General features: G+C 34.4%; 1 protein-coding gene across 1 annotated transcript in view; it reads right to left on the minus strand.

The window, feature by feature from the left end:
• Positions 1-15,107, minus strand: part of LOC150095845 (regulator of telomere elongation helicase 1 homolog) — a 332,736-nt gene that overhangs the window by 100,608 nt on the left and 217,021 nt on the right. The window contains exon 14 of the mRNA XM_090409544.1: positions 6,310-6,371. Coding sequence (XP_090265670.1) covers positions 6,310-6,371 — 62 coding nt within the window. The remainder of the gene's footprint in view (positions 1-6,309; positions 6,372-15,107) is intronic.

Here is a 15,107-nt window from a genome sequence, read left to right on the forward strand (position 1 = left end):
CGATCTGGTACTTATCTAATTCCTCAGCTAGCTCCATTTCTTTGCCATTCAGGCTTCTTACGTTGATAGTACCGATCTTTAACCCTGGTGATGTTGAGTTGGGGTTTATTTTCAGATTTGTTCCAGTAGCTGACTTTTCGCTGTTCGCCCTGGTTCCCTGGCGAAAACAACGGGGGCCTTGTTTAACCGGGCGACGCCCCAGCCGGCATGAAATTTTGTTATGTTGTACCATCATTCTATATTTTGGATTAACCAATAAGAATACAATTTGGTCGGCTAAATCCCAAATTGCCAGCCCATCCTCGTCCGTTCAGTATCCAAGTAGATACCCAACAGGGTGCACAACGAGAAGTTGAGGATTGGACATTAGGTCAGAAGCCCTGGTCGGTTCTCCGCATTCCTTTAAAGGCTATGTGGAGGTCTCCTCTCAGTTATACAGCTTTGAGCCTTAAGCACCCCGTTTTGTGTTTGTAATACTATGAAAAAAGAAATGGATAATGTCCAACACCAGCATACTCAGAATTTAAAGAATGTAGATCACTGGGAAAAATTGGATCAAAACTAGAGTGAAAAAAAAAAAAAAAAAAAAAAAAAAAAATCCTTTTCTTTAATACTGGAATTTAATGCTGAATGCACAGCAAATAAAGCTTGCAGAAGAAAAAGATCAGTCATCTTATAAGCTAATGTTGAAAGGACCTGTTTCAACATCATATTCATACATTCACAACAACCATTACATTGAGGTCAATAAGCTGTTATGAACAATTTCTTTATATGCAATAGCTTATAAACTTGCAATAACAATTCCGAAGTGAAATTTGGTCCTCTACCATTCAAGAGTGTCTCAGGATCATCAAAATGTATACATTTATTTCCCCTTTTAGATTGGAGTAGCAGTCCTAATAAGCATCTGCATTATTTGAAAAGAGCCTTTCTTTGAAAAGAATTCTTCAAAATGGCAAGAATAGCAACATTGAACAAATGTTTAGACATCATCATCATGACGTCCTAACCAAAAATAACATTCTTTAACATGTCATAATATTTTGTCAAATTCTACATGACCTGCTTAACTAGAGAGATGATAAGATATTATTCATTGAACCAGAAAATAACCTGGCTGTATCAAAATGTAGAAAATTATCAGAAATCAATCCTTTCTGAGTGTATATGTATATAAAAAGATCTCCAAAATGGATCTTCTGGACAATTTGAATGAAATTGTTATCCTGAGTTCCAATTGTAGATTTCCTCGTCTTTTTTTTTTTTTTTAGAATAAAAAGGAGTAATATTAATATTAGTGTACAAAGAATCTTTACATAAAGCACACTATGTTCTTGTTCAGTATCCAACTCTATTTATCAGATTACAAACATTGTTGTCATCTCTGCTAGGAGGAGAGTTCTGATGGATCCAAGGAAACACTCAGAGGACTCCTTACAAAATTCAATACTATGCAGTGAAATTATTCCAGAAGAATAATCACAAGAACACCTATGCAAAGATAAAAATTCTTCTCCTAAGGTAACATGGAATATATTACTAGATACGACTTATGAAACCACTAATTCATGTGCCAGAGTAAGAGAAAAATCAAGAAAGAATATTTCTACAGAGCTGCTGAGTGACAGGCAATTCCTGATTAAAATATCCTGTAGACTGACATGCATAACTGACTGCCTAAGTCTTCTTGTAATCTATCTTTCAAGAGTAAAAAGAGTTGCCAAGTGACCATGAGCACTGGTGTCTAGTAATGCCTCATATGGAATTCAAGGATATTCTCTGCATTGATTAAATTTAATGATTTTCTATTGATTGAGAATTCTCTATAGAATAGAGAAATCTCTTCTATTCTCTATAGCATACTCAGTCTCAAGGAGAATAAACAAAACTGGAAAATGGATTCTTAACAATATCTGATATAACTTACAGAATAATTGAGTTCTGTATTTTTACAAAAATGTGCCTTCTTATCAAATGACTTAGTGATACCAGATAAATTTGTAGAGCAATTCTAACAATATGTCCCCTTCTGAACGTCTACAACATTTAATTTTTTTTTTTTTTTTTGCTTTTACACAAATTTATTTTCAGAGAATGACTTAGCTTTTAAGCTTTCTATTGGTTCTTTAATGCTTGTAGTTATTCTTCTGTAGTTTAATGCCTCAGATAGCAGGAAATATTAAGAGGAGTGATGTGGGAAAATATATCAGACCAGGAAACTGGACAATGAGATTTATTTGTATATATTTGTATATATGTGCAAATAGTACCACAGATGGACTAAAGAAGAAATGGAGAAATTTTTTGAGGCTTAGAGAAAGCACCAGACACAACCAAAAAGGGAAAGTTGGTTCTTGTTGGAGATCTAAACAGCAGAGTACGAAATAATGATAAACAACATGCTGGATTTCTTCAGGACATGGACTAATTATTACTAACACTATGTTCCAATATAAAAATGGTGCACAAATTCATATGTAGAGAAGATGCAATAAATAAGAAAAGTCTTGTTGATTACGTTACTGTTGATAATGATGTTTTCCCACTGGTTCAGGATACAAGAGTATCCTGAACCAGTCAGCTAAAGAGGATGATATTCAACTAGAAATGCTCAAATATGGAGGTATAAAAGTATTACTGTGGCTGCACTGAATAATTCATAAGGCCTGGATAGAGGGACAAATTCCAGATGATTGGAGTAGAGCTCTCATAGTTTTTCTATTAAAAAGGAAAATAAAAGTGAATGTGAGAATTACAGCAGTTTTTCCTTACTGAGTGTTTCTGGTCAGAATCATGAAATTATACTTGAGAACAGCTAAGAAAAATTGTTTTCCAAGAGGAAAACTTCAAACCATACAATTATATAGTGATAATGGGGCATTATATCAAGCTATCAGTTAGAATTGAAGGAGGTACAGGGAGATGATTTAAGGTTAAATCAGATGCATAACAAGCATGCACGTTATCTCCACTATTATTATCTGCATGGATCATATAAGGGAAAGTGGTAAACCTGGTATCAAAATTGGTGATGTTAATCTTAGTTCTTTGCTTTATGCAGATGATATTATACTTCTAAATAAATTCAGTGCAGGTCTGCAAGATTCCCTGACTAACTGAAACAGCTGTAATAAATTCGGTATGAAAATGAGCAATAAAAAGACAAAGAAAATGAAAATAGGTAAAAACACTGAAAACATTAACTGTATGAATGGTGAACCTACAGAACTAGTAAAACATTTCAGCAATTTAGACACAATTTTTAGTGAGGGTATAAGTAACTATACCATCAAATTAAATATAGAAATAAACAACAGAATTAGTAAGGTTGTTATGGTAGAAAGTCAGCAGAATAAATGTATATGGAATAAAAAGAAATTAGTCAAAAACACTAAATTAGCTATATAAAAGACAGTGTTCAAACCAATTTTAACTTATGGATCTGAGAGCTGAGTTAGAAATAAAACACTTTATCAAAGACTGGAGACCACCACAGATATGAAAGCTATGATAAATATTAGAAGAGCAAACAGATGTCATTAATGGCATTATGATATTAAAATGAGGATATTAGGAAAGAACTTGCCATTGTTAGCAGAGCTAATCTCAGATGGTATAGTTACTTATACCAAATCAGAGAGGAAAGATTAGAAAAACAAATGTTCTTTGCAGGTTGGCAGGATAAAGACCAAGATATAGGAAGATTGATATAGTAAAAAGTGACTTAGAAGACAAATATAAGATCTGACAATGTTGGACTCTTGACAGATAACAGATTAACTTGGAGGAAAACTGCTGATATGAAGTTAATAATGATGTAAATTTTTCAATACAATCATAATATCCTGTACATCCCCTGAGGATACATGTTAGGAATTTGATGATGATGAGTTAACTGAGATAAATATTCAGAATGCATTTTAAAATTTCATCTTGTGTTTTTGTAACACCCAAAATTTTATCATCTACTTCTTTTTATATAGTGTATTTAAGTTTTTCTATTTTTTATTAAATCCTTTTGCTGTGAAACCTTATCACCCAAACTCTGAGAAAACTTTTTTTTTTTTTAATTTTAAGGGTCAATTTTCTTTTATTGGTTTCAGAGATATTCTTATGAAATGAACAGACTTTTGATAAATCCTTCCATTTGAGCAACATGTAATGCTTTCTCATTACCAGTAACTCTAAGTTCATAAATGGCCATTTTTTGAATCCAGATTTCAAATAATTTCTAAACTGCAATATTCAGAATCACATTCATCAGGCATAAAACTATATAAAAGATCTATTAGTGTATCATAAAACTGATGAACAGATTCTTTGGCCTGAGCACACATGAATTTTCCAAAGATTAGGACCGAAATCTTCCTCCTAAAAAATTCATTATTTAAAATCTCCTTAAACTCAGCATATATAGTTGATTTTCTGCATCTTTTGAAGTTCTAAGCAAAAATGTTTAGCTTACCCTTGAAGTCTTCCCTGCAAAACTAAGAGCAATTGTCCTTCAGACCATGTTTAGACACCTCAACTGTATCAGCAGTCTCAAGAAAGGCTTCACAATATTCTCACTTGGATAATCAGCTGTTAAATTAGATATAGCATGATGTAAATCTACATGTTTAGAAAATTCTTCATTTTCAAGTGTGAAACAGTCTCTCTGGTAGCATTAGAAGAGTTTTGATTCAGTATGCTATTTATACATGAAAATTAATATCCACTGGCTCAATTTCTTAATAATTTCTTTGAATTATCTTAGCAAACTTAATACAATTTTGACACTGACTACACCATTGAATTAATGATTCAGTAAGGCTGCTGATGCCATCTGTATGTGTTATAGATGTTACACACCACATGCATTTTGCTTTGTAATTGTTCCTTAACCTCTTCAGTATCCAGCATGGCCAAACTTCATAGAAGCCCAGACCAATGTAATAACATACAATGCACTTCAGAGCATGCCCAAGCTGCGTGGACATTTGACATAACACTCTTTCCTAGAATCATCTCATTAACTTGTACTGCAAAACCCAAGTGGGACATGATGTTGTGTCAGCAATTCACTAGTTATTATGTATACTGATCTTTGTTCATTAAATTGCTTGCATCATTTTATATCATTTCTGGTAGCTCATTACATTTTTGCTACACACTTAGATAAACTGACAACAAATTTCCACCAAGCAGTTTTGTTAAAAAATGAAAGCTAGAAACTTGTTCATACGAGCAGGGATTATTATTTTGAAACTGTACATCATGCAGATGAATGCCTCCTCCTTCTTTTCTTCAATGTTTTTTTTTTTATTTCTCAAAGGGATTAGGTAGATTTCCTCCTTTGGCCTAAACTAACTTTCTGAAGACTATTGGACAGCCAGTGTTCATTCTTCAAGTATTTACTGATAGTGAGTCCAAACCATCAACAAATTAAAGCAGGTGAATACTTATACTGCATTTCAGTATCATCATATCCACCAATTCCATTTTTTTATAACTACCTTTTCTATGTATAGTTCGCCCACCGATTTGAGGTCCCTCGACACTTCTGCGCATCTCAGAAAAAGAAGAATCCATTCTGAGAATAGGGTAATCAGTCCGTATAGTGGGATGAGTTGTTTATTATTACCGGTCGGAAAATTAACTTCTCTTTTATGATTATTGTAGTTAACTATGTTGCTTCTATAACAGTTGGAAAATTTTACCTATAAAGCACGTGATTTCGCGTGTTGGCGACCAATTCGGACGTCCTTCATTTTTTTCTCCCCTTCAGCATGAATCGACTATTCTTGGAAAGACGCGAAGCAGGGACCTGGAAACGGTGGGCGAACTATACTTACAATGAAACAAATTTTTCTTACTTTGTCTAGGTCAATGGCCTGTTATTACGGACAAATAACTTAGCATGTTTAAAACCTAATTAGTGCTCTGACAGGATAGCTAATTCTATCAACATGGTAAATTATGGCTCTGTGTGTGTTCTACTGGCTGGTATGCTTGTTTTGCACGATGAAAAACCTGAGTTTCAGGTTTTTTTGAAAGTGAGTTGGCTGGTCTTTGAATTTAAGATTCTTTGAATCCTACACTGGATCTGAACCCAGGAGTAAAACTGCTGGGCTATGGAGGCTCTCATATTGTTACATTTTACACACAAATTAATTAAAAAAAATACTGGAGAAAAATAAACACGACTTATATTTCTACTTCTTGATCACCCATTCTAAATGAGAGAAGCACATATCTAGATATGTGCAGTTCGTTTTCTCCAACATTTTCTATAACTGCATTTACTATAAAACAAATATTTCTTACTTTTACTAGAAGATGGAGATACAGCTGAAACATATCCCTGCAGTATATTCTCATCAAATTTCCTGCAAAAGGAGCAAAAAAAATTATGAGTACAATTAAAACTCAACATATATAGTGAATATTCAGAGAAAGGGAACTGTCTATTTATACACACAGCAGCATCACTCTATTGTATTATATTGTGTGTGAATATTCTAATTTGAACAGAAATTTAAGAGGTTTAAATATTATAGCATAGGTTAATCCTAAACTTTGTAACCCCCACCCCCAAATTTAAAACTGAAATAACCATCTGTTTAAAAGAAACAAAAAGAACTGTAAATAGAGCAACAGAAAGCATATAAAAGTTAAAAACTTCGATTTAGAAATGAAAGATGTTTGTATAGAAAGTAATTTAATGTTCATTACTTAATGCTAGAACCTTCTGTGCATCTAGGATTATTTACATAAAACTATTATTACCATGGTGAAAATAATATTTAATATTAAAAACACATACCAAAAGCTCTTCAAAGCATTAATGTTATATGGTTTTAATTGAAACATTATACAGAACATCTTAAAACTATAATCAAGTTTTAAGATGTTCATGCAAAGCTGCTGTGTGTGTGTGTGTGTGTGTGTGTTCTGCATCAGACAGAACTCACTTGCATGTATACTGTCCTTTCTGTGCATTTTAAAAAAGTTTTCAATATATCATCATCAAATTCCTGCCATGTGCCCTCAAGGGGGTGTACAGAATATGATAGTACTACATGAAAAATTTACATCATTACTAACTTCATATATCTACAATTTTCCTCCAAATCAGTCTGTTACTTGTCAAGACTCCAACATTATCAGATCTTATATTTCTATCGTCTAAGGCACTTTGTACGATATCAATCCACCTATATCTTGGTCTTCCTCTGGGTCGTTTTCCTGCCAACCTAGCATAGAATACTTGTTTTGCTAATCTTTCTTCGCCCCTTCTGTTTAAGTGACCATACCACCTGAGATTAGCTCTGCCTAATGCATTCCTGGATGCTGACAATGTCAAGTTCTTTCCTAATATCCTCATTCTTAATATGATATTGCCATTGATGCCATCTGTTCATGCCTATAATCTTTCTCAGGACTCTCATATCTGCGATTCTTAGTCTCTGGTCAAGTGTTTTACTTCTGACCCAGCTTCTCAGATCCATAAGTTAAAACTGGTTTGAACACTGTCTTGTATGCAGCTAATTCAGTGTAAATTAAATTAGCTGTAAGCTAATTTAAAGTATCTTCAGGAGTGGGGTAAAGTGGTACAACAAGGAGTTGTACCACTTTACTATAGTTGTACCACCGGTACAACACCGAGCAACTCCTTTTGCAAGGAGTTGCCCAGTGTTGTACCACTTTACTCCAGTCCTTTCAGGGGCAAACTTTGTTTGCACACAATTGGATAAAAGATTAAACTAAATTTATTATAGTCTCACCAAGTGAAAAATAAACTTTCAACATCTTTCTCTAAATCCAGAGTAATTTAATAAAAATGTAGCACACTGTGTGGCAGCTCCTATAGGAGGAGATGACCTTGCTAATGCTTCTGCCTGGTATCTCCACTTGGGCCTGGCTCCCACTGAAGAGACCTCAAAGGTCGAAACTAGTCTGTGTAGTGGCCTTTCCCTTAATGCATAACTCTCTTTTTTTTAATTTTCTCTAAATCCAGAGTAATTTAATAAAAAAATAGCACACCGTTTGGCAGCTCCTATAAGAGGAGATGACCTTGCTAATGCTTCTGCCTAGTATCTCCACTTGGGCCTTGCTCCCACTGAAGAGACCTCAATAAAGGTTGAAACTAGTCTGGGTGGTGGCCTTTCCCTTAATGCATAACTCTTTTTTTTTAATTTTCTCTAAATCCAGAGTAATTTAATAAAAAGGTAGCACACCGTTTGGCAGCTCCTATAAGAGGAGATGACCTTGCTAATGCTTCTGCCTGGTATCTCCACTTGGGCCTGGCTCCCACCGAAGAGACCTCAATAAAGGTCGAAACTAGTCTGGGTGGTGGCCTTTCCCTTAATGCATAACTCTCTTTTTTTTTTTTAATTTTCTCTAAATCCAGAGTAATTTAATAAAAAGGTAGCACACCATTTGGCAGCTCCTATAAGAGGAGATAACCTTGCTAATGCTTCTGCCTGGTATCTCCACTTGGGCCTTGCTCCCACTGAAGAGACCTCAATAAAGGTCGAAACTATTCTGGGTAGTGGCCCTTCCATTAATGCATAACATTATACATATCCGCAAGGAGATGTGTTTTGCATTATGGGAGATACTGAGATAGGAATGTTGGTAGCTTGCTCCACCTTTGCAAGGAGTTTCCCAATGTTGTACCACTTTACCCCATTCCTGAAGATACTTTCAGGGGCACACTTTGTTTGCACACACTTGGATAAAGGATTAAACTAAATTTATTATAGTCTGACCAAGTGAAAAATAAACTTTCAGTTTCTCAAGTATACTTGCATATATCTTACCAGGAACACTCAGTAGGGATATCCTCTGTAATTCTCACATTCAGTTTTATTTCTCTTTTTATATATGGGTACTATGAGAGCTCTACTCCAGTCATCGGGAATTCGTCCCCGTCTCCAGGCATTCTGAACTACAGTGCAGCCACTGTAAGACTTTTATACCACCATACTTCGGCATTTCTGGTTGAATATTATCTACTCCTGCTGCCTTTCCACATTTCAAGCCTTTGATGGCTTTTTCTACTTCAAGTATGGATATATATTCCTGACGGTATACTTGTTGAGTGTTTTTTTACCATTGTGCTATCACTGCTTGTTTCATTTAGCATTTTTTCGAAGGAATTACTCAATACTTCAAGATTATCTCTTTTTCCTGTTTTCATGTCACCTTTATCATCTCTAATTCCTTTTACAGCATCTTTCCTCTATTTCTGAGCTTCTTCAACAACCTCCAGAATATTTTGCCACCTTCTTGATATTTATTTTCTATGTTCTTGCCAAAGTCCTCCCATGACTTTTGTTTAGCTAGTTTTACACAGTGTTTAGCTTTTTTACATTTGTCTCTGTATTCTCTAAGAGCACAAGCTGACTTATTTGCCAGGAACTTTTGATATGCTCTCTTCTTTTCCTTCACTGCCTCTTTTACTTCCTGTGTCCACCATGGAGTTCTGATTTTTCTATCCTTGCAGACAACCTCATCACATGCCTCTCTGAATGAATCAATCAGGATTTTCTTCAAGATTTTCCACTGAATCTCCAAGGTTTGGTTCCTGTTCTCAATCTCCTTCATTTTTTCTTCAATAATCTTTGTGTATTTTGGTCTACAGTTCACATCTGAGAGCTGCACAACTTTTATTCGCTTTAAAACTTTCTTACATGTTATTCTTTTCAATATGAAATTCTATTTTATCCTGCTCAAGACTAAATAGTGATAACTTCCAATTTCAAATACTCTGTACACTCTGGTGTCCTGCACCAGGGAGAAAACATCACTATAACATTGATGATGTTATCAACAATAACATCGTCAATGAGACTTTTCTTATTCCTTGCCTCTTCTCTCCATGTGAATTTGTGCACATTTTTATATTGGAACATGGTGTTAGTAATAACCAATCCATGTCCTGAGCAGAAATCCAACAGATATTTGCCATTATTATTAGCTTTGCTCTTTTCTCCAAATTTTCCCAAAATATTTTTGTATGTCTGACAATCATTTCCTACTCTGCTATTTAGATCCCCAACAAGGACCAACTTTTCCTTTTTCATTGTGTCAGTTGCTTTTTCTAAAGCCTCAAAAAATTCCTCCACTTCTACCTTAGTAGAACCTTCTGTGGAACCATACGAACAAATAAGTCTCATTGTCCAGTTCCCCATTCTCATATTTGTCCACATTACCCTACTTGAGACTGCCTGCCATTCAAGAAGATTAGCCTCGTAGTTGAATACTATGGCTACTCCTTCTTTTCCTTGTTTGTCATTGCCTGAATATAACATTTTGTATTTATTGCTCAGAAAGATCTCACCAGTTTTTGTCTCTTTTTTGTTTCAGTCACCCCTATTATGTCGATCTGGTACTTATCTAATTCCTCAGTTAGCTCCATTTCTTTGCCATTCAGGCTTCTTATGTTGATATATATATACATGGCATGCCGCTTTCAATTTTTTTGGCAGAATTTTATTAAAATTAGTATTTGTGGACTGTCTTAATTTTATAGAAAATCTCAAATGTAATTCTGATTTCAAGATGATAATCAGCCTGCAGAATCCCCACTGCTGAGTAATACCTCTTCTATATGTGGAATGGTCGAATTTAGTTTTCCCATGGTGACCTAGTCCATTTTGAGTAAGTCTATATATTTGTATGTATGCATATGTGAATTATTAAGACAACTGCAAAAATCCATGCCCATGGCAGTTTAAACTACAGCATACTGGCAAAAGCTAATATGCTGTACTAACCACTCTAGCCAACTAGGATGGTTGATTTCAAGATGTACATTATATTATATGAATCCTTATATATTTTTGAAAATTTGCTTCACAAAAATCTCAGTTTTTGCACCCAACAACTGTAGTAGTATGAACAGTTGTTACCACATTTCCTGCAAATAAAATTTTGAAACAGTTTGTTAGGACAAAGCATTAAGTTATATATAGTACTTAGAACTAAAATAAACCTCGTACTTTGTTGTGCCTGTATCTATGCAATATAGTGCCTATGGGAGGTTCCCCCCCCCCCTATACAGTTTCATTCCAGCGTCTCTAACTGAACTAATTACTATGTCACTAAATATAGTACATGGATCTCATTATCTCCATATTGTAATTAGTGATACTATAAAATTTACTTGTATCTGTGTGGTAGGGTGTTTATGTGGGAGGGGGTGATTTTTACTATATAGTGACATTTTCATTCCAGTCTTTAGAAATGAATGATGTAGTGAGTAAAAATCTGTTTATTCCTGTGAGTAAAAATGAATAATTCTACGTGTTACAAGGACTGCATCTGGTAATTTCCACCAAAATATTATCACATCTTGGACTTATTACTATGTAAAAAAAAGTACATTGATCATAACACACATGAACTATTGAAACTATTAAACTTCTGTTTATTTGTTTATGCTGTTTCCTTCCACTAATTATGAGCTTAAATCAGTATCCCTTAATACTCGTTTACTGATCATAAAAATTGTTATTTACTGAATGCAAGATAATTATTCTTAGAAAACAAAGAGGCTTAACATAAAAATATATATAAAAAAGGAAATAAATACACATAAAAAGCACACCAAACTGTACAGGATGATTTAGTCATGTAGTGTTCCATCAATGCATCATAATTAATGCCATGGCAAGATGAATAGCATGATCAACCTTATCAATTCAATGGATATGTCCTCCCACCTCAACAGTCATTTACTAAGCTATGAATCAAGTGCTGTTTATTGTTCATTCCTCTTCTTCTTCTTCCTCCTCCTCCTCTTCCTATAGCCTCACAAAGGACTATTGAGTAGATATCAGGAAATACTCCCAGAAATCTTTCACTCAATCCTTGACCGACACTTTGCTGTCAGCTCTTTAAGTGAAGTAACTGTCAAATTTCTTATATTGTCTACCCAGTTAATTCTAGGTCTGCCTCTTTTTTTCAAGCTTCTGGAATAAGTCCTTCAAAAACTCACACTGGAAGACCATTAGATCTGTTTATCTGACCAAGTCAGATGAGTTGTTTCCTTCAAATCTTAGTCATCCTTGGACTAACAAATGAACTAATTCTTTGTCTTACTTCAATATTTGTGACATGATCAGTATATGGGTCCTTCAGTAGTTGTCTATAGCATCTTATTTCAAATACCAGCAATCTCTTTTCATCTACTTTTAGGAGGTCCAAGTTTCACTTCCATATAGAAGTACTAAATTAACTAGTGTGTCAATAGGGCATATAATCTGTTTGCAATTATAAGCTTGTTATCTGTCAATAGTGGTTTTAGTTTTTTTGGAGTGCTGTTGTTGCTTTTGCAATTTTTGTTCTGATATCCTGTCTTGATCTTCCATCTTTATTAAAGATACTGCCTAAATATTTAAACTGATCGACTTTTTCTATGGGTGAATCCTCGAGTAGGATTTTTCAGTCCTGCAACAGACTTCCTTTCTGGTCAGAAGCACAAATATTTGTCATTGTTTTTGATTTTCAGGTGTTTATGGTTAAGCCATATTTTTTAAGAGTATGAACTACCTTTGTGGTAATTTCTTGAAGATCTGATTTGCTTTCTGCTAGGAGATCAATCAGCAAACTTGAGATGGTTTATTCTTCTTCCTACTCTCATTCCAATATCACAGTTCTCCAGGGCTTCAATTATAACATATTCGAGGAAGCAGATTTGTTGATAATTTGTACCCATCTCACTCCATGCTTCAATGGAAAAGGAGTGCTATAATTCTCCTTCATTTCAACTATCATTTTGTAAAATGAGAACAGGGATTCAATCAGCTATACTATTTTGTTATTTATTCCATAATCCTGCAGAATTTTTCAAAGGCTTTCTGTAGGTCAATAAAGTTATGGGCTTATTACTTTATTCTGTTTTATGTATTTTTCTCCAATGATATGGAGTGTAAATATATGATCAACTGTACTGCTGTTCTCTCTAAAACCAGTCTGGAAGTCTGAAAAATTGGATTCCATTTTTGACCCAATACATGAGTCAATATATGTCTAAAAAATATTTTGCTTCGATGATTGATGAGGCTAACTGTCATAAAATTATAACTTTTTTTTTTTTTTACGAAAGGGAATAACAGGGAATAACTGTACTTTGCTCAGATCTCAGCATTCCACACCTGCTGGCAAATTTTGTGAAGTGCACCAACAAAACTTAAGGAAGGAGAATCTTCTCCTTCCTTAAGTAGTTCTGATAGGATACTGCCAATTCCTATTGTTTTTCATGTTTTTGATCTAAATAGCTTTTCTACTTCTTTAAGTAGAGAATAATCACTGTTGTCTATCATCATCAGGACAACTTCCTATAAAAAATGTAGTTTAATCCTTTATTCAAGTGTAAGCAAACACAGTTTGTGTCTGAAGTATCTTCAGGACCGAGGCAACTCGTGGTAAAGGTGGATCAAGATCTCATCACTACATCACACTAAATCCAGAGTAATTTAATAATAAAGTGAGACACCTTTTGGCAACTTGTATAGGTAAATATGACTTCTCCATTGCTTCCATTTTAGTATCACCACCTGTGGGTCTGGCTCCCACTGACGAGACCTCAATAAAGGTCGAAACCGGTCTGGGTAGTGGCCCTTCCCTTAATGCATAGCATTATACATGTCTGCAAAGAGATGTGTTTTGCATTATGGAAGATACTAAGACAAGTAGGGATGAGAGCTTGGTCCACCTTTACCACGAGTTGCCTCAGTCCTGAAGATACTTCACGCACAAACGTTGTTTGCATACACTTGGATAAAAGATTAAACTAAATTTATTATTTGTAAGTGGAGGTTTCTGTGGTTTAGAAGTTCATAAGGCATATTCCAGTAATTGGACCACATTTTTTTTATTAAGCTAAAAGCACAATAAAGAAATAAAACCCGACAAGTTTCGTAAGTCGTTTGACTTACATCTTCAGGGATAAAAGGTAACTAAAAGTTAAAACAACAAAAAAGAGAAATTAATAGTTCATCCTATACAGTTGTAGCTGTCTGACTGTTTATAAAATTAAAAAATCAGAATGCAGATTCAAAGCAGTTTAAACAATGCTGGATGATGCCATGTTCTGTTGCTCACAATCATAATGTCCGAGGTCTAACTGAGGTATATTTTTTATCAAAGCTGACCAAACTTGGTGTAGAATTAAGCCTTGGGTTTTTATTGCATTGTGTTGGAATTCTAAGCATGTTTGCAGCTTCTTTGAATTTCCTTATGTAACAGTTTTTTTCTATATAAGACATGTTTGTTTTCTGCCAGAGTACATTGTGGCTGATGGAAGTGGTATGGAATGCTAGACCTGATTTGTGTTCTCTTTTGTTTTGTACATCCTTTTGGTGTTCGTTCATGTGTATTTCCCCAGATCTTCCTGTCTGTCCTATGTAGCAAATGCAGCAAGAACAATAAATTTTGCAAACACCTGGTTTTTTTAAAGGATGATGTGGAGGTTTCAGGGGATATAGAAATCTTGAAATTTTTTCCAGCGGCAGAAATGCTACTTTAATGTTATATTTGTTTAGTAATTTAGCCATCTTATCTGTAACATTCTTGATATATGGAACATTTTGAAAATAATGCTTTAATCAATTATCCTAAAAAACCAAAAATTTGGCTACGCTATGTAGACGACATTTTCATCATTTGGCCAGGAACAACAGATGAACTCATTGCTTTCAAAAATTACCTGAATAATTTACACAAGAATATAAAATTTACTTTAGAACAAGAAGAACTTAGAAAACTTCCTTTTCTTGACATTCTATTAGAAGTCAATGAAAAAGATAATAAACTTTCTTTCTCAATATATAGAAAACCCACCAACACAGGAAGATTTCTTAATGCGGCCTCACACCACTACTCTTTGCAAAAATTAGGTCTAATAAAAACCCTGAGGGACAGAGCTTATAATATTTCAAGCACAGAAAAACAGAGAAATGAAGAATTGGAATATTTAACACAGATCCTCAAAAAAAAAATGGTTATGAACCCAAGGCTATCAAAAAAATCCTCCACACACTTACTACAAGCATCCCACAGAAACAAGATTTCAAAAAACGCCATCACGCTTCTATATATCAAGAATGTTACAG

The sequence above is a fragment of the Typopeltis vanoorti genome, chromosome 19 (genome assembly GCF_054136105.1).
Source record: "Typopeltis vanoorti isolate ZY-2024b chromosome 19, IOZ_Tvanoo_1.0, whole genome shotgun sequence".
In the NCBI taxonomy this organism is placed as follows: Eukaryota; Metazoa; Arthropoda; class Arachnida; order Uropygi; family Thelyphonidae; genus Typopeltis; species Typopeltis vanoorti.